This window comes from Labrus mixtus, chromosome 14 (assembly GCF_963584025.1).
Source record: "Labrus mixtus chromosome 14, fLabMix1.1, whole genome shotgun sequence".
Taxonomy (NCBI): Eukaryota; Metazoa; Chordata; class Actinopteri; order Labriformes; family Labridae; genus Labrus; species Labrus mixtus.
This window is the reverse complement of record NC_083625.1, coordinates 19122294-19148423: the sequence shown is the minus strand read 5'-3', so window position 1 is coordinate 19148423 and position 26130 is coordinate 19122294. Positions and strand designations below refer to the sequence as shown.

The following is a 26130-nucleotide window of genomic DNA, read 5'->3' as shown; positions in this document are numbered from 1 at the left end:
TCAAAACCCTTTTTTTCTGTACAAACTTGTGAAAAAAAGGGCTGCTTGGTCTGTGGCTCTATGCTTGAAAATATGTTTTTTCAGGTACTACTCAATCAATTTGGCTGTAATAAAAAGGCAGCGTTCGGTTGGATTTAAAATAAAAAGCTTGCTGACAAACATTTGCTATCCATAGTTAGGCGTGTAGACGACATGATTGACAGGTGGGGGTGACGTAACGGTGTGTCAAGAGGCTTAAACACCGCCTCAGCTTCGGCTCTCAGCCTGTCGTTAGGTTGACAGAAAGTTAGGTTGAGACAGGATTTCCAGCATGGCGGCCGCTGCCGATGAGCATCATTGGAAGTAGTAACAAAGGCATAACGTGGGGTTATGCTGTGAGATGGTGATAATGTGAAACATCTGAGTCTGCAGAGTGGAACAGCGCTCTGTGTGCGTGTTCATGTGTGCGTGTATGTGAAGCTCCTGCTGCTTGTTTACACCTTGTGCCTCTCGTGCTCCCGTAGCACAATGTGAAATCACAGACTGCGACGGTATTATTGGACAATATAGCGCCATAGCGGATGCGGTGTAAAAGTACAAAAGCGTTATAACATTGGAACTGGGTTAAACTCTCACATTTATGTGACTTTAAGGGACTCAATAAATATTTGTTTCGTATGTCTTTCTTCAGAATGAACACCTTGTTTGTTTGACCCAGCCCCAGCCCCTGACCTGACTTTAAGGTCACGTCGAAAGAAAAAGCTAGAGGAGAGCTTCCTAAGGCGTCATGTTTTGACACATTGAGCCACCAATCAGGTATCTGTATTAGACGATTTGGAAGTGAGAAAGGACTAGTCCACAGTATGCTCCATTTACATCAGAGGAAAAAATAAACTTCAGTACTTTAGTTATGAAGTAGCTGCAATTTCTACATAGACTGTCATTTTAAAGTAAATACACGGAGACATCTGTGGTACATTTAAGGCCTGCCTGCATACTCATCTCATGTCAAATAATTAGTTGAACTTTTTTTCTTTTTGAAACTTCCCTGCAAACTCAGCAGTGTTAGACTTTTGCATTTTAAACCTAGAAGCAAAAACACATTGAGCTTTGTCATCACAAGCAGCCAGCTGTTTGTTGGCACTGTTTTTTATTTCATGCATGCTTTCAAAGACGATCCATTATTCAAGATTTTTTTATTTTATTTTTAGGGTCGGTACATTAGTGTGGGTAAATTGACAGAGCGGGTACACTGGCTGCTTTTGTTGAGTCAATGGTTTCAATCAAAGAAGCAAACATTTTTAGTTTCATAATGTGTTTTTTGCCGACTTCACTCCTGCTGATGATATTTAAAATGGGTTGACCTTAAAATAATGGAAAATTTTGTCCTATATGAAGCATAACCGGCGGCTGGGGCTCAGTTGGTTGAGTTGGTCGTCGCTCAACCGTAAGGTTGGGGGTTCGATCCCCAGCTCCTGTGGAAACATGTCCGATTTGTGCTTGGGCAAGACAATTAACCTCGAATTTCTCTGGCAGCTTCTTCGTCGGCGAATGTGTATGAATGGGATTAGTTACTTCTAATGGTCACTTTACATAGTGCCATCAGTGTGTGAATGTGTAGGTGTGACCTGCAGTGTAAAAACACTTTGAGTAGTCAGAAGACTAGAAAAGCGCTATACAAGCTCAAGACCATTTACCATTTATAATACATGAGACATATTTATTTGGTAACTCAAACACCTACTGAACAACCATCATTTTATACCTCTACATTGCTCTTTTACTTTTTTATTTAAACTGTCTGTTTTCCATTCAAATCAGAGGAATTTACTGGAATTGATCGGTCAATGTTGCCTATAAGGAGATATGCAAACGATTTTAATATAGACTTATAAAAAGTGTCTTCTCCTGATAGCACAACAGCGTCTCTAATTCTCTTCATTCTTCTTTTGAGCTACACAAACTTCTCCTTTTAGTTCTGTTGTCTTTTTGTTTGTTCTTCATCAGTTTATTTTGTTTTCCTACCTTCACATTTATGCACTATTTTTAAATTTAAGGTCTGATATCCACTTCTGTGGACTTTTGTTTGTCACTCTGTTTCTTTGTGTTTTGTGTGAGGTGAGATATTTGTTTCAAAGTTTCTTTTTTTACCTCTCCGGCACAATGAGGCCTTCTCTGCTCCTTTGGTGCATCATTGTTTCATGTGCAAATGAATAAATTTGACACTCAAAATGTCAGAAAAGAGAATCAAAGAGGTTTGAGTAGTGGCATTCATCTGAGTAAATAGGACTGGAGTCTTATACTTCACTTGCTCGAGCACTGGTCAACTATTGACTACTATACACAGACATCTTTCTTTCTTAAGTTTGTTCTTAAAGCTCTTTTCACATATGCACTTCTAAAAATATCTAGATCATTTTCAGGAGGATTACTCCTGACCTGTTCACATATTGACCTCACAGCAGGAGACTATCCGTGTCAGACAGGAGGGGGGGAGGGGGGTCTTCTGAGGTAAGATGTGACGTAAAAAAATGTAACAAAAATAGCAGACGAAGCCACGGAGTCCACTATATGATGCTATAATGAGAATATTTGCCTTTATGTCGATGCTATGTGTAGTCCAACGGAATGACAACATCAGCAAAAGAGCGGAGAAGAACATACTGACGAAACGAAAACGTAATACAGCCGTTTAAATACATGCACGGAGATCGTAGCAATCACATACATACACTATTAAGCACCGTGCAGCAGTCACAGTGTATCAACTTTACTCTGACTTGTTGTGGAAGAAATACTAGGAGTCTGGCAGGAGAAAATCCGGGTCCAAGTGAAAAATTCAGCTGTTTGCATTCACACATACAGTTCCTCCTGGAAAGTTTTCTGCAAGTGTGAAAGCCCTATAAGAAAGTTTGTGATACAACCGTACATGAGATTCATAACCCTTAAAAAACATAACCTTAGTGTTTAGTTTTTTTCACAATATAAAATTAGCTTTTTTAATCATATTTATACAGATTATACAATAGTGTAAACCTTCAAAATAAAAGAAAATGCAACTAAATTATTTTGTACGTGTATGTCAGTACCATTAACTCAATTTTAATATGGACATCACGTGACAGTCTCCTTCGGTTGTGCAAAAGTGAAGCCAACATACCCCTGTGACAAGCGCTGACATTAAACTCGCATTTGGCAGTTCATATAAATGACCACAGTTGATGCCTTAACCTCTAAGCTTCCATCACTCCCCAATATTTTCACATTTCCTGGACTGTGGCTATCTGTATTCTTGAAACATTCCTTTAGTCGGCTGTTGTCCAAACAGCTTGAATAAAGTGTTAAAGAGGATAATTCTAACGCGTATCTGTTGAAATGTCAGCCAACATCTTGATCCCCTCTCTCCTTGCGTGCACCAGAGTGAGTGTAATGGTCACAACCGAACATATTAATAAAGAATTAATTCATGAATCCTGCTCTCCTGAGACGTATTAGCCATGATCGCTGAGGAGGATCTGCACATAATTACCACAAGTTAATGTAATTATGCATGCAGCCTCGGCAGGACTTACCGATACACAGCACGCCACTGGAGGAGGGACTGGGATTTAGTGCACATGTCGGGGTTACTCTGGAGACGACATGTGCCACATGGTAACAGTTAAAAGAGACAGACGGGAAAAGATGAACAAATAATACAAAATCTTTCCCTTTCTCACTTTGTTCAACATGTTCCTTTAGAAATAAGAGAGAGGAATGAAAAGTAAAGCATTGATTATAACTGTCAGTCTGCTACTTGCTGAATAAATTAGGCCTGCATTTAAATAAGTTATAAGTTGGAGCATAAAGAGCCATTAAATGAATTATACTCTTCTTTAGCCAGTAACTTTCCTAATGGCTTCAGGATAAACCCTGCAGTGGGCTCACATTGTCCTCAGATGCCCGCACCGTACGTGGGCACGCTGCCTTTTGTTTTTTAACCTTCAACCGTCTTTTTTCTCCTCTTATTTAATTTAATTTGACAATCATGACCTACACAGCGTCTTGTGTACACAGCATCTGACAGTGTATCAGTCAAATCCTGCACCTCTATAGATAGTATGAAGCATCATTTGGACATATTTTAGTCTCTATTTACAATATTGTAAATTAAAAATGTAGAATCTGAAGAGGGGGTGTGTTTGTATTCAAAGTAGTATTGACCAATCACATATCAGCAGGCTTTAGCGAATGTGGTTGAAACCATGTGGAGCGCATGAGCAGTTGGGACGAGAATCAACGTACTAACATCCGGGCTTCTGTCTGCTATCAACAGTTATCTGCATGCAAGTGCAGCTACCAAAATACATTTCGGGGCACAGAGGGCCTAGCCGTTAGGTCGTGCACTGTCATGTACAGAGGCTTAAGTCCTCCTAGTCCAACCTGTGGCTCCTTTCTCGCATGTCTTCCCAACTATCTCACCAGTTTCCTTTCCATCCATCCACTGTCCTATCAAATAAAGGTTAAAAGCTAAAAAAAAGTAAAATCAACTTGAGTCATTAAAGCCACCTAAAAAAATTATCCAACCTCCATTCAACTCTCAAGCTTCTTAAAACTTGTTTTCTTCTTCTCTTGAGGATAGACCTGATAAAGCTTTAATTTGTTTTAACTTTTTACAAATCTGCATCATGATGCTGTTATTTCAGTGAAACGTAAGACCTCTTAATTAAAAGGAAATCACAAGAAAATGTTTTTTTTGTCTGGCTCAAACCGCTGAAGTCAAGACAGAGTGAACCTGCTGTGTGATTACTATTCACTGTTACACAGAGACTCACAAGAAATGGATGAACGGGCATTCCTCAGGGGGATGAACCAAGAGATGTATCATTTAGTTTGCAGACAGATTTGGATCGCTTCTGAAGTTAAAACCAGCGCAAAGAAAATTAAATCTTTCCTGGAAATCGTTTCATACTAATTGGCAACACCAGAATATTCTAAAAAGTTGGACATCATTCCCAGAGGCATATAGAGTTTTCAGGCAATAGCCAATGGGTTCAGAGATTTGGCATATTTTTATGTAGTGTCCAATTATGAGCCTAACTTTAAAAGCATTTTACTAAACGTATTCTACAATGAAATCTATCAAACTAAATAAAACAAATTCCTCAGTAATTCATCTCCTTTTGAAAATCTCTAATAATGTTCCTCATGTATTAGTAATCTGTTAGATGGATAGTCAGCCAGTTACAGTATATGAGCCGTGTGTCCTAATTCACCGCCGGAATCCGCGAATAAGTACGAGGCAATGTTAACGTGCGGACTCTAAGTAGGTTTCATATATCAGTTGGAGGTCTGTGACAGGAGAGGACGATGCGCTGAGACCACCTTTACTTCTCCTCTGTCTCTCCGGCTCTCTGTGATGAACTGCCTCTGCTCCTCTGTTGTCCCTCATCATTTTCCTCCGCCGTCTCCTCCGTCCTTTTTCACTGCTCGTGCCGGAGTTGCTCTAATGATTTGTCTTTATTTACCAGCTATCACTTATCTCACTCTGCTCTTTCTTTGTAGCTGCCCTAACAATGCACTTGATGTTCAGGGTGTTCAGCAGTGTTAGCATTACAGTAAGCTGATTTACTAAGATCCCAAGTAAAGAGTACTACATTGTGTGTTCACTCTAAAAAATTGCATGTTTGGTTGGTGTGCGATTCGTGGGTGATCTACTAAGTCAAAGTGTGTTAAAGATAACAGGTGCAAACCTTGTGGAGGCGGTAGTATTTGAGTTAGGTTTTTGCACGTTTTATTGGTTTACGTCGTGGAGAGTTGCAGAATGATTAGTGGAAGAGACAAATAAACGTATTTTCGAGTTAGCAGATAAATCTGATTATTACAAAAAGAAAATTTGGCTCTTAAGAAACCTCGGCATAAAACAGCACTCTCTTTTCTTCCTTTTTTTATCTCTTGAATGGATTGTCATCGCAGTTGGCGCAGCAGGTGCGAGCTGTTTCCTCTGTGGCACGGTCGCGAAACTCAGGCCATTGTCCACTGTCACTGTTTTTGTCGAGCGTTGTAAATTGCAATGCGTGTACTAACTTAACTTATTTGCATTTTCTCCTCCCAGTATTTTGCACACTAGAAACGCCCCATATTGCATATTAATTTAGGCAAACGTACTTAATGGACAATGCATATTGACTTGCTCATTTGAAAGACGCAATCCTCACTGCGCAGCGTTAGTAGATCATTTGTTTGCAGATGGTATCAAGCTTACACACGTTTTAACACACACAAACCTTTAGTAAATCAGGCCCTAAGTGTTGTTATCCTTAGATAATGAGGAATGCTGCAACTTGCATTTTAGGAGGAAAGTCCCATACCACAGAGATGAGATCTAATGTTCAAATGAAAAACAAATTCATAATAAGACAGTAGTAATATGACCTCGTAGATGTGAAACAAACTTGGAACTTATATTCATGGCAAGCCACTTATGTTTACTGTTTTCTGACGTAGAAATCTTGACTTGATGGATTTCTCAACATAAAGCAATTCATGTATATGGAAACTGAAGGACTTACTTGATTTTGCCTAAAAAAACTGCATATGAATTGCAGAGTCAGGTCTGTAGGTTACCTGTTACACTGAAAGTGAACTGTGCTATGGCTGTGCTTAAACCACACTGACATATAGTAATTACACTTGTCCTTAAATATACAGCATACCATTTCCATCATTTCCATTTTTACTGCTGATGTTTTTTAATAAACAGGGAGTGTCACTGCAATCCATTGCATCCTGTAAATTGACTTCGTATTTCTAACTTTCAGTTTGAATGTACCTGCACGGCAATCTGCATATGTTTGTGATATGCCAAATCTCTGAACTTCTCAAATGTCTTCTGAGGACACTAGAGCAGCCGATTGAACCGAGAAGCACACCTTGAAGAATAATGGAGGGGAGGTCTAATACCTCATTCTCACAATGAATCTCTTACAAGCACATATAAACAAAAGTGAAATGGAAAAAGCAACAATAAGGTAGTTCAAACAGGTTTCACAACGCTGATCATTGTGTGTCTTTATGTGATGCAGGACATGTTTGGGTCAGCTAACTCAGAATAGATGGATCTTGTCCTAGATTCTTCTGACTTGGAAATAACTTGAATGAATGGTCTGTGCACTTTTCTGTGCTCTAGGTATTCTTCCATGTTTTGAGTACAATTGTTCACAGCTTTATTTTCACTGTATTTCCTGACTGGGATGTATTTATTCACAGTAGTTTTATTTATATTGCGACTTGCAAACTCATCAACCAGTCGTTCTTCTTGTGTTCCTTCCATCTCAAACTTGTCATCGCTTTTTTATAATCTCATCAGACTCATTGTTCATACATAAACCGAAGATGATGAAACGCTGTACTTTCATGCATGACGCAAGGACAAATTGTGTCTTGCATGTGAAAAAATCAATGAAAATCTGCCATGTAGTGTTGGTTATACAGTGACCTGATTTTGTGATCTTCCTCTTATCATTTGTTCAACTCCTACAAATAAACATTAAGTTGTATGCTAATCAAGTCAAAAGCACAAAATGTCCGAACCTGGCTCCAACACAAAGTCTTCCATTTGAACCAGCCAAAAAAGCAGAAAGTATAGATCTGAACATCAGAGAACATTGTGCTTTGAAAATGTATCTTATATCTTTCTTCATACAAATAGTAGCTGTTGGCAATGTTGTTTAATAATTACGCAACTTTTAAATGTGTCTGAATATTTATTATAGGTTTTTGAATATTTATTGAAGCAGCATGGTGGCTCAGTGTTAGCACTGTCGCCTCGCAGCATGAAGGTCCTGGGTTTAAGTCTGTCAATCTGTTCAACACGGCTCTCCCTCAGTGTGCAGTGTACATGCTGCGTCTGTGTCCGAGTAGGTGTCCTCCGGCTGCTCCACTCTCCTCCCACAGTCCACAGCAGGTTAGGTCAACTGGAAACCCTCAATTGCCCGTAGGTGTGAATGTGTTTGTCGGTCTATATGCATGTTAGCCGAGTGACAGGCTGCTGACTCTGGGACCCAGTGCATGCTGGGATATATGCAAGCCTTAAAGAAGCTCATAGAAATTAAATCGTAGAGTCAATCAATATGAATCTGTATGTTATATTAAAATGATTGATTTCCATCTATGGCTACGTTTCAAGGGTTACTGTATATGATATGGTTCAAAATGCATTTAGAAACTACAGTTTTGAATCGTGTAACTGTTGTGGATTGAAATATTCTAGTTTTTCACCAATTTTTGAGATCCTGTGGGTACAGGATGAATGAATTCCACCAGAATGGACGACCACAGAAGTGATTCCAAGTGGTGACCTAAATAGCTTCATTCACAAAGAAGACATACATTCACAAGCTAGTGAGCCAGTGGATTCAGCTGTAGGACAGATTTCCTCCCAATGTACATCTGTAAAGATGTACATTGGGAGGAAATCTGTCCTACAACATGATGGTCTTTTTTTTTATTGGATATTTTTTTGTGTCTTTGATGAGCATATCATTTAATAAGTTCTCTGTAAACCTTTATTTACAGATGTCTTATCAGCATTTAGATGTTAACTTTTTTAACCCATTTGTAGCTCATGCACCCTGAGTGAATGATAGCAGTGTCATGAATGTAAAAAAATGTGGAGGTAAAAGGGTTTTAGTTAAAAATTTACATAACAGGAAAAATGTTCACATTTACACAGAGCTTCATTAAAATTATTAAGGATAAATCAGGTAACATGAAAATTTGTATTATAACACAGTTGGACTCACCTGACCTTCCATCAACACTGTGGGGAGTTACCTAACTGTAACATGTATACACCCTAAATAAGCTGAAGGATATCCTAAATGTCTTTGACCGTGATAGCTCTGCAATCTCTGCAGCTGTACAGGCTTTTCTCTGCTGATATGAAATAATTGATGAGGCAATTGTTATCAATCGCAGGTGAATTTGCGGCAACGAAGCATTTTGTTCCATTTTTTGATTTCTTGAGCGGAGGGCTTGATGAGAGCAGAAGCCATTGAAGACAAAAAGCAAACACAGACTCGGCTGGATAAATCATCGTGCTTCTCTTGCAGCACTGTAGGGAAAATGCTGCACAGTTGCTATGGAGCCCTCTGTTGCTAGGCAATGGGTTGATTATCCAGTTTTATCCATGAGTTTTTTATGTATATATAAGAGGCAGAGCAGTGTTTTCTTCTCTGTTTCTGTCAGTGTTTTCAGAGCTGACAGGTTGTTTTTTTTTTTTTCCGGCTGACACAGCCTAGTGAAAAACATGAAGACGTATTCCTTGACTTAAACAAAATTGTATCCAGTTTGAAATGTTTATACTCTACACTGAAATGTTGGGCATGCTAAATATTTAAACCTTCTGAATTTACATAAAATGTAAACATCATAAAAGGTTTCAGTGGTAAACACTGCTCTGGGGTGAAAGTTGTGATTTCGGTTTCTTTGTATGACATACAGAAGCATATCTCCAGCTTTATGCAGCCTCTTTAATCAGGTTGCATCATGTGCTCGTGCAGTGTGAGCTGCAAAGATGTCTCCTCGTCTGCTGAAATCTCATTTTTCCTGGCACAAGTACAGAAACAATCCAGATATGCCAAAAGAGTGAACCCTGTCCATAATCCCAGCACCTGTTTTCTCTTCATTCTGGTACATTCTGCTATGTTTATTAACATATAGACTTGATAAGCAGTGGATAGGGGATCTCATCATGTTGCCCTCTTGTGGTTGCATTCATATATCTGACTGATTAAACCTAAAATTAATGAAGAAAGAAATTCGTTTTTTTTAACTTAATGTTTATTGATTCTTACTTGTGAAGTACAAAATGTCTTTTTCTGTGAAAGGGTGAATACTTAGAATCTCTGCATGTAAGGCAGACTCGATGTTTATAGTACAAGAAAAATACTAATTTAATACGTCATTGAGGTTTAAAAAATTCAAAATGTCCTCAATTCAAAACACAAGCTAATGCTATCGGTAAGGAGATCTGGCTCTACTCGTTGAATTCTTGCAGATCAGTCTCTTCCTCAATCAGGAGAACACAGGTTTATTTACAATAAAACATTTCTGCTTGTATCTTTTGCAGAGTCCCAGAAAATCCCAGCCGATATATATTTTTGTTAGATGTAATGAGGATGAAAATAAAGCCAGGCCTTTCCTGTTATTCCGTCATGGGGAAAGCTATGCCAAACTGCATAGAAAAATCTCACAATTGAACAATACGTTGCGTATCTGTAAATTCACTAGAATGGATGCAGTGAATGCCTTTTGCTATTTAGGCAACCATTCAGCTGGGTGCCACAATAGCTGTAACCTATAACAACTTATTACAGCATTTGTTTTATTATTTTGGGCTTTTTGTGCCTTTAATGGAGCGATAGGACAGTGGATAGAGTTGGAAATCAGGGAGAGAGAGTGGGGAATGATATGTGGGAAAGGAGCCACAGGCTGGATTTGAACCTGGGCTTGGAAGACTACAGCCTCCATACATGGGGCGCGCTCTAACCACCAGCGCCCCAATTACAGCATTTTTTTTTTGTTTAAGAAATACTTCGGGGGCGCAACAGTGGCGTTGTGATTAGTGCACGCACCCCATGTGTGGAGATTTACGACCTCCAAGCGGGCGTCCTGGGTCCGATCTTTGGCTCCTTCCCTTTCATGTCGTTCCCAATTCTGTCTACCTGATTTCTGACTCTATCCACTGTCCTATCTCTCAAATGAAGGCATAAAAAGCCCAAAAATAAAGCTTTAAAAAAATAGAATTACTTGGGGCATTTTTGTCTCTCCTATTGGAACTACAGAGTGACAGGAAATGTAAGGAGAGAGAGAGAGAGAGGAGTGGGTGAGCTAAACCAGCCCAGTTGCTACTATAGCATTTCTTTAAGTCCAGGCTATAGCATTGTCTTGACATGGATGTTATTTTACATTTGTCAGATTTCTACAACATTGACAGATGTACTGTGGGGATTTTGAGATGTTAGATATCTGGGGCTCATTTACTGTAGGGGGTTAGATTAGAAAAACCTGATAAGCACTAAGATAAGAGATCTTCTCCAGAGTTTTCTCCCACAGAGACACTTTAGGACTTCCCTCAGCTGACGATTTAATATATATCTGTTGGTCTCCTGACCACTCCCTGACACTGAATTTATACCGGTTTGATGTGAACTCGGTTACCCAGGAAAACATTAACTAGGGCAGCCTCACTGCCCACTAAATCAGTGAAGCTCGTCTGGCCCGAGGCGAGAAAAGTCTGTCAGACTGGAAGCTGAATGTGGCGACACGTTGTTGGAGCTGAGAGGACAGCATACATAGATAATGAGCGAAGGAGGGGACAGCTGAGCTAAATCAAAAAAGCAACTGTCAACAAGGGGTGAAAACATGATAAGCACAGTGAGATGCATGACTGGCTGGTTTTCAGAGCCGTCGAGGGAATCAGTTCGACACAGCAGCTGTCCTCGTAACAAAGTTCTGAGTAAATTCTGCAGCCCCGATCCAAGTCGAGCACCTAATTTAGATAGTGAGCTTTATTTTTATTGTTTGATTTCTTGTTATTTGATCATTTATCTTTACCTTAGAGGGGCCCATGGAGAGCAGTGGCAACGATTACATGAAACCATTTCAAGAATGATGACTTCTGCATACCATTTTATAAGCAATGATAGTACCATTTGTTTTTAAAATGTTGTTTAATCGATCCCTTATAGCACTGCTGGATGGCTCTTTTGGGTTCAAGGCACTGTCAAAGACATTAGCACATCATTTACAGTGTGTGTTCACAATATGGCTATCTAAATAGGTAATACCAGTCGTGGAAGTCGGCAGTGCTGCTACACAATCGGAGACATTGTTCACAAATAATGCTTTAATGATGAAAAAAGAAAAATGATTGTATGTGTTTATTTGGGCAGAATAATATGTCCATACAGTAAATATGAAGCCGTTATAGCTGAACACAAAAACTGGAAACCATAAGATGATTTTACGATCACTGAAAAACTTTTATCTGCCGAGATGAACTTTTAATTTTTTTCAAACAAAACTCATGCATGGAAAAGATGGGAAAGACTATGAAATAGCACCAGAAATGATATTGTGTATGGAAACAGTGTACATACTTAGTATACCAATGAACATAAATAAATCACATTTGATATGATAATGAGTATGGCAATCGCATTGATCTTGCTTTGTAAAGTAGCATGCAAACCTGCTTCATTGTGTAGACATAGCAGCATTTTAAATCCTTGTTTTTTGTGCCACAAACACTACATGCATAGGAGCCTTTACACCTGCCTTTATATGTCCAAATATATGGAAAAACCAGGATGGTAAAGGGGCCTTAAATTGGGATGGGCAATTATTTGAAGAACATGTTTTTACATTAAACAAACTACAATAGGGCTTTAAAGATGCTGCTTGCTGGATTTTGGACAGAGCGTTTGTAATGTAACATTATGCAAAAAAGTATATGTCCCAAAATATCTAGCTATTTCTCTACGTCGGATAATTGGCCTGCATTGAAAACTTAAGGCCTTTCATGGACAGTTTTTGGAAATTAGCATTAGCTATAAATGCTGTGGTGCAGTGCGTTAGAAAATAGTTGTTCAGTTCTCCATGTATACTGCATCTGTCCCTGGCAAATAAACCAAAGAAGAAGAAAAACATCTTGTTTGTTAATGTAGGTGCTGAAACCACAGAAACTATATGGGAAAATATTGACTAATGCCAAACAAAAGTACTACAACCATTTGAAGAGAGTGAACACCTGCTCCTTACAATATGGCATTGTCTCGTTCAGTTTTTCTTTTACTTTGTTTTGATTATACAACAGATAGATCCCAAACAAGTAATTTGATTGGATAAGAAGCAGTCTATTAGTGCTGATATAGAGTACAACAGCACGGTGACTTTTTACTACTGTATGTGTATGAATACGTCTCAAGTGTTCTGAATAACCAAAGCAACTATCAGCAGCTGTATTTCACTTTTTGTGCCATGAATGGAAATAAACACATATATTTGCATACAACATAATAGTATCTCTGTGGTAGAAAGGGTGCAGAACATGTTGGCGTTCCTTGGCAACCATCCAGTTCCAGTCAAGTTGCAGAGTGAGTTGTGGGTCGGATAAGAAACAAAATAACCTGATGCATTTTATTTTAAGATATTGTATGGGCCAAGCTTGCCTTTGTTGGATAGGCCAGCTGAAGAGAGACAGGAAACACTGGGAGGAGAAAGCGGGGATGACATGCAATAAAGGGCTGAGACAGTTAAAGACCCATGGCTGCTGCAACATGGACTATAGCCTCTGTACATAACAGTTTATGCAACATAAACACAAAGCTATCCAGCGCCCCATAACCTGCAGTTTTTCATTCCTGTTTACTAATAAATGCAGTTCATATAGAGCTGTCGTATTAAAAGAATATCACATGTTAGGGTGTGCTGTTATACTGAATATTAGGATGGCTGTGCTTCGGTCAGACGCATGAGGCCATAAAGATGTTTTCATATCCCACAGCAGGAAACAACCATGTGAACATGGTGGTCAGTTCCTGCATATAATAAATCACTCCTTTTTATCGACTGCTCAGCTCTATAGGCCTTAAGTGTACATCATTACTTGAGTCTCACATTGTTATTTAGTAAAGAATCCCTGCTCCTGTCACAGTGAAAGAACCAGGATAGTTGTACTGTACATTCTGCCTTGATTCATATAAAGCAGTTGGATCAGTGATTAAGGGATATTTCTTTTCAATGGTAATGGTTGTTTTTCAACTTTTGAACCTTCTGACAGAGCTAGGCTAGCTGTTTCCAGACTTTATGCTAAGCTCACTGGCTGACGCCTGTTGCAATATTTTATCTTGAATATATTTTCTCTGCAGAAATTAGAGTGGTATTAAACTTTCGTCAGCTCCCCCTAAATGACAAACTACAATTTTTATGAACTTCAACTAGATTGCTGCAAAAAGCTGCAATACCATTGTATCGTAGTAACAGTTACTAAATTTACAAAGATACAGATAGTTGTCATGTCAGAAAGCTATATATGGACGGATTAAATAAACAGATTCCAATCAAATTGAAACCCTACCAATGTTATTCAGTATCTAACAATACTACATGGAGTCTTAAACCAATTACACATACAGTCTGGTTTTTCATGTTTGTAGAACACACAGTCAGTAATCGACCACGCTACAAGTGGTCAAATACCCCACTGGGCTTTGGTACAATTCTTAGGATCTGTTGCATCCTCTGAGTGCTGCACAGTAGCTGTGCCCAGTTTTACAGGAAGCCGCACTTTTGGTTCAGTCAACCAAACAGGTTGACCATTTCAGACCAGTGCTTATCGCTTCATTCTCTGTTCTGTTTTCATGTACTACATTTCAATCCAACCAAATCTGTTAAAAGCTGTCCCCACTGTACTATTGAACAACCTTAGTAAAAAAAAAAAGTATGTAGTCTGTTTACACACTGATATATTTAACTGTTCAGGGACAATGTGGTTTGCTTGGGGACAATATAATCTGTTTCACTCACTCTTCCCTTTGTATAAAATCGGAACAAAAAGACGACTGCAGTTAGCACTAAGTTCATCAATTATTTTTAAACCATTTCCAAACATTCTAAGAAAAGAAATCAAGCATTTCCTGGAGAATATTCAAGATGCTGGTTGACAGGGAATGGAGACATGCTTATTTAAAGATGTAATAGGGTTGGGCTTTCTTCAGCAGTGTTTTTCGCTGAACTTGTGAAGTGCAAGTGGTTGTGGTTTTATTTTGAGAAAGCTGTGGTGACAAAGTGAGTGCGCCTGTTTGACTAAAGCAGGGTCAAAATATGCACAGAGAGAGAGAGAGGGAGAGTGAGAAAGAGATTTGGTGCTTTCTGTTTTCATCTAGCAAGCGAATGTACTTTGACGTCTCTTGGGAAAACTGTTACTGGTTGCCTTCACAAAGTGTGATAGAAAATGGCCCTACTTTTTTTGTAGAAAGAGATGGGTCAGAGGATATGACAAAGCTGCAGGGCATTTAGTGAAGTGGGGGGAATGCAGGGGAAGGGAAACAGGATTACAGAATGTAAGAGAGAGGATAGATGGGCCGTTTCTGCCAAGTGGTTGGCTGGTTAATATTTAAGCACCATCAGTATTTGAAGAGAAATGTCATAATTAACCAGAATCATGCAGGAAGGAGGAGTCATCTCTGCCACATTTTAATGAAAAATTCAGGTTACATCTTATCAGCGGGTATGGATTTCAGTATTTATGTTTGAGTCCATCATATTTTTATAGCTGTGTTTGTATTTTTGACTGTGTGAACAGTTTCCACTCCAGTTTGCATTCAAGCAGAGGTAGGCTCGAACAGACACACAGAGTTTAACACAGAAACTCTGACTGTCTCTTACAGTAACTCTGTGATGTCAGAGACGAGTGCAGACACGACTGTATCCCTGCAGGCTTCAAAGGAGTTTCTCCTGACCCTAATACCTCCTGATAGTAAGAACAGGAGAGAACAGGATAGTACTAAGTCTCATGCAAAGCAGAGCCCTCAAATACACGCCCGATCATGATAATACTTTTACAACCTCTGAGCACAGCTAGGAAGTGAGTTATTTTGAGCCACATCATCTGTGCAGTTTTAATCTCAACTAAATCAGCATTTAGAGGATGTACGTTGATATGCAGTGCGTTGGTGAGTTTAGTCGTGATATAGTGTTTGTAAAGTGTTTCTTTATTGATTTTAATTGCTTGTATTGTGATGTTTGTTTTTGTAGATCTTCCTGCTCGGAGACCACAGATGTAAAATTAGCTTTATAGCTAACTCTGGCCCAATAGTTGTGTTGTGCATGGACCCTTTCAAAATAAACCACTAAACTGAACTGAACTGAACTGAATCATTCTTATATCTCTCATGTAACCCCTGAACCTAAGATCAGTTTACTCATTGCATTAAACGTATTATACTCGACTTTTTGGGAACTTGAACGTATTTTTCCATCAAAAGGTTGGCCGATGTGGTCGAGTGGTCGGGGCGATGAACTGCTAATTCATCGTAGTCACCTCGTGTTGCGTCAAATCTCATACCCTTGTAAGTTATCTTACACAATTGTACTGTACTGTACCTGTGCAAACGGTAATGAACTATTCTGCTTAATCTTTTGTTCCAATGTGGTCTAACTTAGTAAAATACCTTTTGAACAATATGTTGGAGAAACACCTGCCTTAGCCCTATCACCCCCTTATCAAGGGAATATGTTCTGTTGTAACACTTACACATGAGTAAGCTTCATTAAGTTTACCGGAATAACTCAAAGAACCAATCATACTGGCCTTATACTGCGCCATCCAATTCTCATTTAAAAACTCACCTTTTCTAGTGTGCAGGTTTCTACCTCAGAGGTGGTAGTTTTTTAAGGAAGTAAAGGGGATTTTTGAAATGCTAAGACTCAGATATATGTAGGGAGGCTGCTGAAGAATATACTTAACTTGTCCAGAATTTACCACCAGCCCTTACATTGCCCTCTAAACAGCAGTTTCAGGGTTTTTCCAAGCATTTTGCAATGTTATACTTAACACGCAGGTGGTGTAAAGCACATGCATCTGTTCCAATAAAATTGAATTTGATCATATATGCAATCTGCAGCACAATAACTGTTTATTGTCCAGAATAGTTGCTTTTCTTTTGCGGGTAACGTCAGTGTAGTTCATTCATCCATTTTTCCTCTCAGGTTGTGAGGGAACAGTGCTGGAGGAAAAAGACATCACTCATGAATGAGGCACAAAATAATTTATTGGGGATAGTTCTGGTGCAGACACAGACTCCACAGACCTTGTGGTCTGGAGTTGAATCAGATCCTGGCAGTGAGCCCTGCAGGAGGGCGTCTGAGTCTGCATGAGCGTGCAAACAAACACGTGTCAAACCACCTTGTTCCTAGAAGGTCTCGGCCTCTCGGTCGCTGCGGGTCAGTGCGACTTTGGCCCTGAATTGCATGAGGTACTCTGATCGCATCAGACTTTCATACAGGTCTAGTACGTCTTGGTTTTCAGAATACTGGCATACACCGACATGTTCTCCTGCATAAAGTAAGTGGATACTGCATTGGGTGAAGTCTCACCCATTTCTGACAAATCTGATATTTTTCTGCAGTACATGTGAGTATACAGCAATAGGTTTTAAACATGTGTGAAGACAACTTCACTTTTTTTTATATATAACACCTTCAAAGACAAAGTTCATAGCATCAATGTGAGCATTTGAATGCACTTATCGGTCATAGAACTAAATACTTTAAAACATATTTCTGTTTAAAACAGTTTACCCTCGGGAAAAAAACAAACGTTTTTTAAGCACAATAGGCATCAGGCTGCAAATAACTGAGGCTAGAGGCACAATTTGTGAGCTTTTGTCTGTGCTGTGAGGGTAAAGTGCAGACTGACAGCTTTATTTTTAGCTACATCCAATAAAAAGAAGAATAGTCATATGGCCTTTTCATGCACCCAGAGTTTTTATTTCAGGTCTGTGAAGGTATTTTGGACAGATAAGGGTTATATTAGCAATTTTAATACCTTGTCAAAAAGCTTTACGGGCTCTGAACTGTGCAAGTCTGCAACCCATAAACATCTCCCTGAGTCCTGCTGTCTGCAGCAGCTGTCATGATCTGTTTCCATTCTTTTTTTGCATTTTCAAAGCGATTTATTTCAAGCGGTTTCAAAAGAAAGGGAGAATTGTAGATGTGGTCAAAAGGAGAATATATATGCACACAAGATTATTTAAAAAAAAACTTTAGTGAACACGTGCAGTGCATCCATCAGCTGAGTGTAGAAATGAATCACCCCGTCCTATATGAGTCACGGTGTCCTTTCACTGTCTGTACCTTTGCCTGTTGTTGTCACATAGCACAAAGTGCAAAATATATTGCATTATTACCAAGAAAAACAAAAGATTCCTACTGCTACTAAAACTTCAGAATAATGCTTTAAAGGTTCATTGACTTCACTGATGAGCTTACTAATGTTTTCTTGTAGCTGCTTCATTGTTCAGATAAGATTGGGATAAAAATGAGACCTTGGAAGGTTAAAAATAAGAGACGGGAAAAAAAAAGTGATTCAAACGGATGTGCAAGCACGTTTCCCCAAACAAGAACAAGCTAAATCATTTCTTGGAAGGAACGTAAGAACACGTTTTCGTACACCTCTTGATATAAGCGTCAATGGTTTTGTTCTGCATTTGTGCATTGAGTAAATAAAAAGGATGTAGACAAACACAACGGTAGAGTAAATTAAGCATAAAGTTCCAGGTTTTGTACCTCTTTCACGTGACCATACACTGTTGTACAGCTGTTCTCTGTGTTGTTTATGGTCCATATGCTAATGCTATTTCCACTATAATACCACAGAACATCATCTGAATATACTGATTCAGCACTGCCACATGAAACAATCACTGAAGCGTTTCTGCTGTGTCTGTGTCAGCAGTTATTTTTCATACTTTGTGGCTCGATCGCTCTCACTGGTGCACTGTGAGGCGGTCTGAAGATGTATGGAGAGGGGGGGACGGTGTTTAAGTGGGGTTGATAACGTTGAAATAGAAATGTAAAGAAAGACACGCAGAATTATTTAAGATGATCTGTTCACTCGATTCATAACCCACTGCCTGGAGTAACGGCTTGTCAAGTGTTCGTTGCCAGTTTTCTTTGTTTTTCTGCTTAGTAGAAAAGTCAAAAGCCGAATGAAAAGAAGAGAACAAGTAACTTTGATTTCACTTTGAAAATGGGTAAATATATCTCACATAACTCATCTTTTGTGTTCAGTTAAGTTTAGTCAAATACAAATGAACATAATCTGAAAAGAGCTAACAACAACAATATGTAGATATAGGGCAGTTTCATGAACGTCAAGGAGGTAGCTTGGGGCAACTGTGGCTCAATTGATAGAGTCGTCGTCTCTCAATTGGGAGGTCGAGGGTTCAATCACCAGATCCTGCAGCAACATGTCTGATGTGTCCTTGGGCAAGACACTTAACCCCGAATTACTCCCACTGCTTCGTCGGCGTCATATGAATGGAATTAGTTACTTCTGATATCTGCCATCAGTGTGTGAAGGGGAAGGTGTGACATGTGGTGTAAAATCGCCTTGAGTAGTCAGAAGACTAGGAAAACACTATACAAGCTGAAGTCCATTTACCATTTAGCTTAGGGAATAACTCACTGTACATGGTAAAAGTCAAAATCTTTCCTGCCAATTTTGCCATATATACTGGACATACAAAAAAATAGTTTCTCTCTGAACCACGGTGCAAACTGCAAAAGTTAAAAAAAATAGTAAATATAAAATCCAAATACAGCTATACAAAAGTATTAAGACAATTTGCATTCAAAACAGAAATAACAACAAATGTGCTAGATATAACCTACGATTGTGTGAGGCACAAACTAGTCAGAAGGTACTTAATCATGGTGATTATTTCAAATGTAGAGCAAGCACACACATTTATTCTGCATTTTCCTTCTGAATACTTCAAAAATGTTTCTTAAATTAAGATAATGACGTACAGAAGCGTATCAGTGGTTCACAACATACTGTAGTCACTCACTACCCTGTGATGTTGGTTACAGTGGCTGTGGGTGCTGTGAGGCTGTGAATGCATTATCCTTGTGAACCTACAGTTGTGTGAGTACTGAAATGCTCTAAGTGTTGACTGTACATGTAAGGGAGTGGATGTGCAGAGCTGTTTACATGTCTGCAGCATGTACTGTAATCATGTAAATGAGGCACAGTTTGCTCTTCCTGTTCCTTTACATGACCGCCTCTCCTGCAAATTAGTATGGATGATTGCATTTTCTCAACGATGTTGTATAAGCTTCTGAGAGGAACAGATCTTTACATTGTGTTTCGCACATGCACTCTCTCTGAACACAGCACCAGTAGCCTGTGTATTTGCCGCTTGGCTGTATCCCTCGCATTGTATTAAAAATGTGCAGACAATGCATAATGAAAATCTTTTATCTAATGTTGGCCTTTAAAACAGCAGTAATACAATCTGATGCATGGGTGCAAAATGAAAAAAAAAAAAAAAATCCAGTGTGATTGGTAATGCAAACTAAACAATCAAATAGAATGAGGTCAGAATTTGAAAACCAAAAAAACTGAAATATGTGGTTAGAACTAATGTAAGAAATCAGAAAGTCATTGTTTTTTCTCTTCTTCCCTCAGGTGCTCCAGTCATCGTGGGAATGAGCATCAACATAGCAAGCATCGACTCCATCTCAGAAGTAAACATGGTAAGTTTCCAACTTCCGTCTTTGGTCCTCCCAAAAATCTATCCAATAGACCATATTCACACAGTGGCCAGAATACAAAGCTCAAATGTTGTCAACATGCTGGACTGCTTTGTTCAAGGTTGTACATCAAATTAAAGTTGAGAATCTGACCAGTTATTTTTCATTTCACCCTCTGATTGATTGTCACCTTTAAAGACAATGGCGACTTAACACCTGGAGCGAAATAGCTACCATGAGAACACAGCTAACGTTAGCTTTCAGCCACTTCCTAGCTAACATTTATGTTTGAGAATCACGGAAAAGAAAGAAAAAAGGTTTATTCATTCTAGATGTTATTGCTACTCCTGAAGACATTTTTAACCCTGAGTTAAACCTGGAATTAATGATTATAATGTTCTATTAACTTTTTCTTCAAGCAGCTCTGTTGTTTTCATGTAGCTGTATAATCGATGTTGGCATTAATGAAACAATAACGGTAGGTTCTTTTCATTGTTGGCACATTGCTTATTTAATCAGCTGACTACTTCGGAGTGCTAACATTGATCTTAGTGTTACTTTCTACTTCACGTTAGCTAGCCCAAAACCCAGTGGATCTCCCAGGGGTTCTTACTTAAACATCTGGGATAAACGCCTCACTCATGTTTCTGTGCTTTTTTTGTCCCTTTGGTATTTTGGCAAATTCATCTTCCCTTTTTGACATGTTTTAATGTGTGATAGTACACAAGTAAGGTTTCTCGTTCATTAGCCATTTTCATTAAGACTTCACTGCTCAAACTTCTTCAACATGATGTCCCTGAAAGATGGCCAATATGTGACTAGATGGTGGTCTTATTTACAGTTTCACTAGGTGGCCATTTTTCTCTTAAGCCACACCCAAATTGTTCCAGGTTGAAAGCCATATTCTTGATATTCTGGGATTCTGGACCGTTTTTACTCAACTTTATCATCCACCAAAAACAACAAAAGATAATTAAACCCTAGGCAATGGGCTATTCCAAGTGGAAAACAACAAATATTACAACCCTTTTTGATTATATTGGGGCTTCCTCAAGCTGAGCGATGAAGATGGCTGCCATATGAATATTGTAGACCGTGTTACTCTCTGCTAAGTCTACTCTTGAGGGTGCCTCAGAGTAAAGCAGGGTTTAACACCTCTAGGTTCACAATTATCTTCCCATTCCAACACAGCAAACACCCAGCAAACTGGACGTGTCCATTAACAAAAACATGATCCCTCACTGGCTTCCCACTGACAAATCTTTCCAGTTGTGTATATTGGACTGAATGACTTCGGTATTGTATCTTCAGTGACGGGTAATAATTCTACACATCCCTCCAAATAGAAAAAAACCTAGTTTTTCCTTGTAAATAAAGTGAATTAACTGTGTGCTTTTCTCACCATGTTGTGGTCTTGAAATGCTGATAATTTGTTCAAAGTCGAATCCTTCCACGACTCTGAGATAGCACAGATTGATTTGACTTTATACAGACCTGTCCTGAGACAAACAAACAGAAACGCAGGCTGAGTTGTGAGAAAGGCAATATGGCCGCTGTCTGAGTAATGACGTCATTCTGTCTCTTAGCACTCTCTTTATTTCACTCAGCGTGACACCGAGTCATTCACAGTGAAGCTCACATGGAGAGGCAGCTTCTCTGTTTTCTTTTGTTTTCATCAACCTTTCTGTCTGTCTGTCTGTCTGTCTTTCTTTCATTTATTTGTGTGTTTCAGGAACTATCAAATGATTTTCAGCCATTTCAACAGCGGTCTATGTTTAAAATGCATTGATGCTGTGCTTTAGATCCAAGCTCTTTAATTTTCTTTCTATCATAAGATCAGAGCAGGACGACAGGGAAACTTTTGAATTATGACAGGTCTAAATGAATCTGAAATCCTCAATGAACAACGCTGGCTTGTGAATTTTACATTTTATTAGTGGTTAAAATGTCTTCATGGATAAAGTGTTAATTAAACAAAATTACAATATTTATATAGGCTACTGCTTTCCCCTCTTTAGACTGTTAAGAGTCTGTTCAGAAAGACCAAGTCCTTTCCCCAAAAAACAGAATTTCAAACGACTCCATTTAAATTTCCAGCATTGAGCAAGCTACTTGTTAAACATAGTTAGCTAAGCTACTTGACTCAAAATTAGGCTTCACAACACCAAATCTACCACTGGGAGAAATGTAGCAAGTTTAGCTACAACAACATGGCAAAAGTAGCTTGCTACATTTTGGCTATTGTAATTTTTTTAACGATGAGCTTTATCTTTGTTTGTTTAATCTGTCCATGTCTGCTTTTATTGTCTTTCTATTTCCTGTTGCCATCTCTGCTTACTTACTGTATTTACTCACACAAATACATTTCAAGAAAATTATCTTGGCCTGCTACTGAGAATTAACTTCCATTCCCTTCAGATTCAGAATTAGAATTAGAAACTTTATTAATCCCAGGGGGAAATTATGTTGTAGTAATAAGTTATTGGAGTTCTACTTCTGTTTGAGTTGATCAAAAATAACTTTGGTTTAACATACTAGTCATTAATTATGCTGAAATGTTTCTGTGACAGCTGATACAATGCTTTGTGAGTAAACAAAGAACCCGTCCTACTTACCTCTTTGGTTCATCTTGTCCCTTTCTCCCCTGACATCTCCAATGTTTCCTTTTGCATTGTGCACCTCTGCCCTCCTTTATGCTCTGTAGCTGTCGACAATCTGGTGTTTGCACGCAGCACTGAGATGGTTCACTTCATAAAGGTTTGGTTGTGTTCGGGACTCACCTGCATGTATGTTCACTAGAAGATGAACTCATGACTGTCTGCACTTAGCTGGCAGACATGCTGTGATGTTGAGATGATGATTGTGGTCATACAGAAGTAGATTGTCAGCTACAAATACACACACTGCATTCGGCTAGTGTCGTCTACTAATCCTTAAAATTTTGATTTCGGTCTGTGAAAGAGCGCTCCGCTGTGCTTCAACTTTGTTGTGGGGAAAATGTAGCTTGACTGGACGATGCCACACTACTTGATCAATAAAACAACTAAGCTTCTGAAAAGCTATTTGATTCAGAAGACAGGGACGCTACCAAGAAGCTACTGAAATAAGTACAACTAACAACGCGCTTTGTGGTGACGTTACTGCCCAACACAGATATGAATAAAAGGGTGAAATGATTTGTGTTTCAGTTTCATGACTGAACATCAAACAAGAGCTTTGCGTTCATACATTTCTACACAAGTGATCCTTTAATACAGTACGAAAAACTGTATCAGGAATAACAGGATGTTAGCGTGTTAGCATCAGGTTAGCATGCATACTGCTGAAATGCATAAAAAACAGATAACCTCCTCTGTAACCTGTTAAATGATACCAGATAAATCACCTCCTATTTGAATGAACTTAGTAAATTACTGTAGAATGGTGGCCTACAGTACTTTTTCTGCATACTTGCATTGATGCATTAGCTGTCAGACATAATATCTCTACTTAAGCACTTTTCCAGTTGAATACAGTATAATAGAGAAGTACCAACACAGCTGTATTTATTGGTTTGCTGCCCATGTCCTCATGCACAAACGCTGAGTAGTGAAGTTTTACTGATTGTATTGAAAAAAACTAAACTATTTCCATGACGATCAGAGCAGAAGCATTTCTTTGATTGATTTTTTATAAAAGTAGCTTATACCTCCTTTTTTTCTTTATCAAATCCTATGGAGGTAAAACACTGAATGAAGGGATTTTGAATGGAAAACATTTCATTTGTGTGGTCTTGTTCCCTCTATGACAGTGGCGATTCTAGGATTTATTTTTAGGGGGGGCCAATAGGGGGTTAATGCTATATTTTGGGTGGCACCCAATTACTGCGTTATTCGTAGACGTAGCCTATACCAATTTCTTGAGAAGGGTTCTTTACATGTACTCACATTGTATAACTTAATATAGACCTAACTTAATTAAATAGATCTAACAAAATAAACATCTGGAAAAGGTTTCTGGTCAGAACATACTTGTACAAAATGGAACGTACAATAATTGGTACTTTCAAAAGCAACTCATGACACTCAAATTAATTCACAATAAAGGATTTATTTGGCTACATTAAATCGGCAGATTTTCCCCCTTCTTCACTTAATGTTATAAATTATTGTGCATGCTCAGGCAGCTGTCACTCAGTGTCCTGTTTGTCTGAATAGCATTAGCATTTTCTTTTTTTTGCATATCACCTCTGTATTTATATCATATGTTTACATAATAAGGCCAAACACATGACAAACATTAACACATGTTAAATCCCAAGGAAACAAACTATGGGAGTAGAACAACAATGGGAAAAAACAATGAATCCACTGCTTAAAGAACAGAAAATTATGCATCACCAAATGCATCAAGGTAAGATAGAAGGCCTTTATATTTTCTTGTCTGTCCAAAGGATCTGGAGAGGTGTTGGGCCTCAACTATGAGGTGCAGCCACTGATGTTACCAAAGGCAGGGTTTTATGTACAGAAATAGAATACAGGTCATTTTAAAGTCATGGCATCTTTTCTATAAGAAAGGGAACGGGGCTGTCTCAAAGTGACACATTTCTGAATATTATTGTTTACCTTTGTAAATATTTACAGATCTTCACAATTTGCATGATTTACAATAGCATGAGTCTCCTGTTTCCATGCTGAGTGGCAAATTATGTGACAAATTTCTCCATATCAAGAAATTTAGCCCTCCTAGACTCAATACTTAGTATTCCTAAGCTGCTCAAGCGGCTGTCTGTCATAGTTGTCCTTGTGTGTGTTTTGATCAGTTTAAGTGCAGAGAAACTTCTTTCACAGGAGGCACTACTAACTGGAGTAACTAATGCAATTTTAGTAAGCCTAAATAGTTCATGAAAAACATCCCTGTAAGGCTCCAGGAGAACAACAAACTCCAGTGGTGTTGATGGCTTTGCCATTCCATTCTTCTCTTTCCTTTCCAAGAGCCTCTTGACCTGATGAAGCTCATGCTCCAGGTCTTCTAAGTCAGTATCATACACTTCAGCAAAGGCAAATAAATCTGTCTTTTGTAAGAATGTAGAACTTCTGGGGTGCAGAGACTGGATTCCTTTCATCACTGTACAGTTCTGCTTAGAAACTCACCTCTGTAGCTTGTTAATCATGCAGTCTAATATGGGGTAAAAGATTCTTTGCCGGAAACGATTCACATCAACATTTGCATTTTCTAGCTCACCAACAGTGGATGTAATGATAGATCCTTGTAATCTAGAGCTTGTCTTTTACCGTCTTTTCTGTACACACGCCATGCTTATATTGCAGTCTTTAGCAGTGTTCTCCACCTTATTCCAAAGCTGTTCAAAAGCGGTCTCATCATTTCTGTAGAACTGAATTGAATCAAGAAGATGCATCCACAAGTTCAACTGCTCTTGCCAGGTCAAGAGATGGTGACTGCAGCATGTCTGACAAAAACTTTGTGTCCGTAAGTAGTTTACGTAGCATTACCAAAAGTCCTACAAAGGTCAAATCAATTTAGGCAAGCAAACCCCGGGCTTCAACAGCCCTGTCTCCACTGCACTCCTTCGTTATCTCTTGCAGGACCCTGATGACTGCAGGCAGTCTATCCAGCAAATCACGGCAAGCAGACTGCCTACAAGCCCACCTTGTGTCACTTAAGAGCTTCAGTTCCCTGCCACTCATGACTGAAGCGCCATCGTAACCCTGACCTACCAAATTACTTCTGTACTCTAGACCATAACGTTCCAAGCTAGAAATGATCATGTTGGTTAGGCCTGCTGCATCTAAAGTTTCTGCATGTTGAAAGTCTAGGAAACTTTCATGGACAGTTCCATCATAATAG

General features: G+C 38.9%; 1 protein-coding gene across 2 annotated transcripts in view; it reads left to right on the top strand.

The window, feature by feature from the left end:
- gabrb4 (gamma-aminobutyric acid type A receptor subunit beta4) overlaps positions 1-26130 on the top strand; it is a 68435-nt gene that overhangs the window by 18050 nt on the left and 24255 nt on the right. The window contains exons 1-2 of one of the 2 annotated variants that reach the window (XM_061055643.1): positions 15494-15698; positions 20219-20286. In XM_061055643.1, coding sequence (XP_060911626.1) covers positions 15674-15698; positions 20219-20286 — 93 coding nt within the window. In that variant the 5' untranslated portion in view covers positions 15494-15673. Of the gene's footprint in view, positions 1-15493; positions 15699-20218; positions 20287-26130 lie in introns of those variants that run through there. The other variant, XM_061055642.1, reaches the window with a different exon arrangement.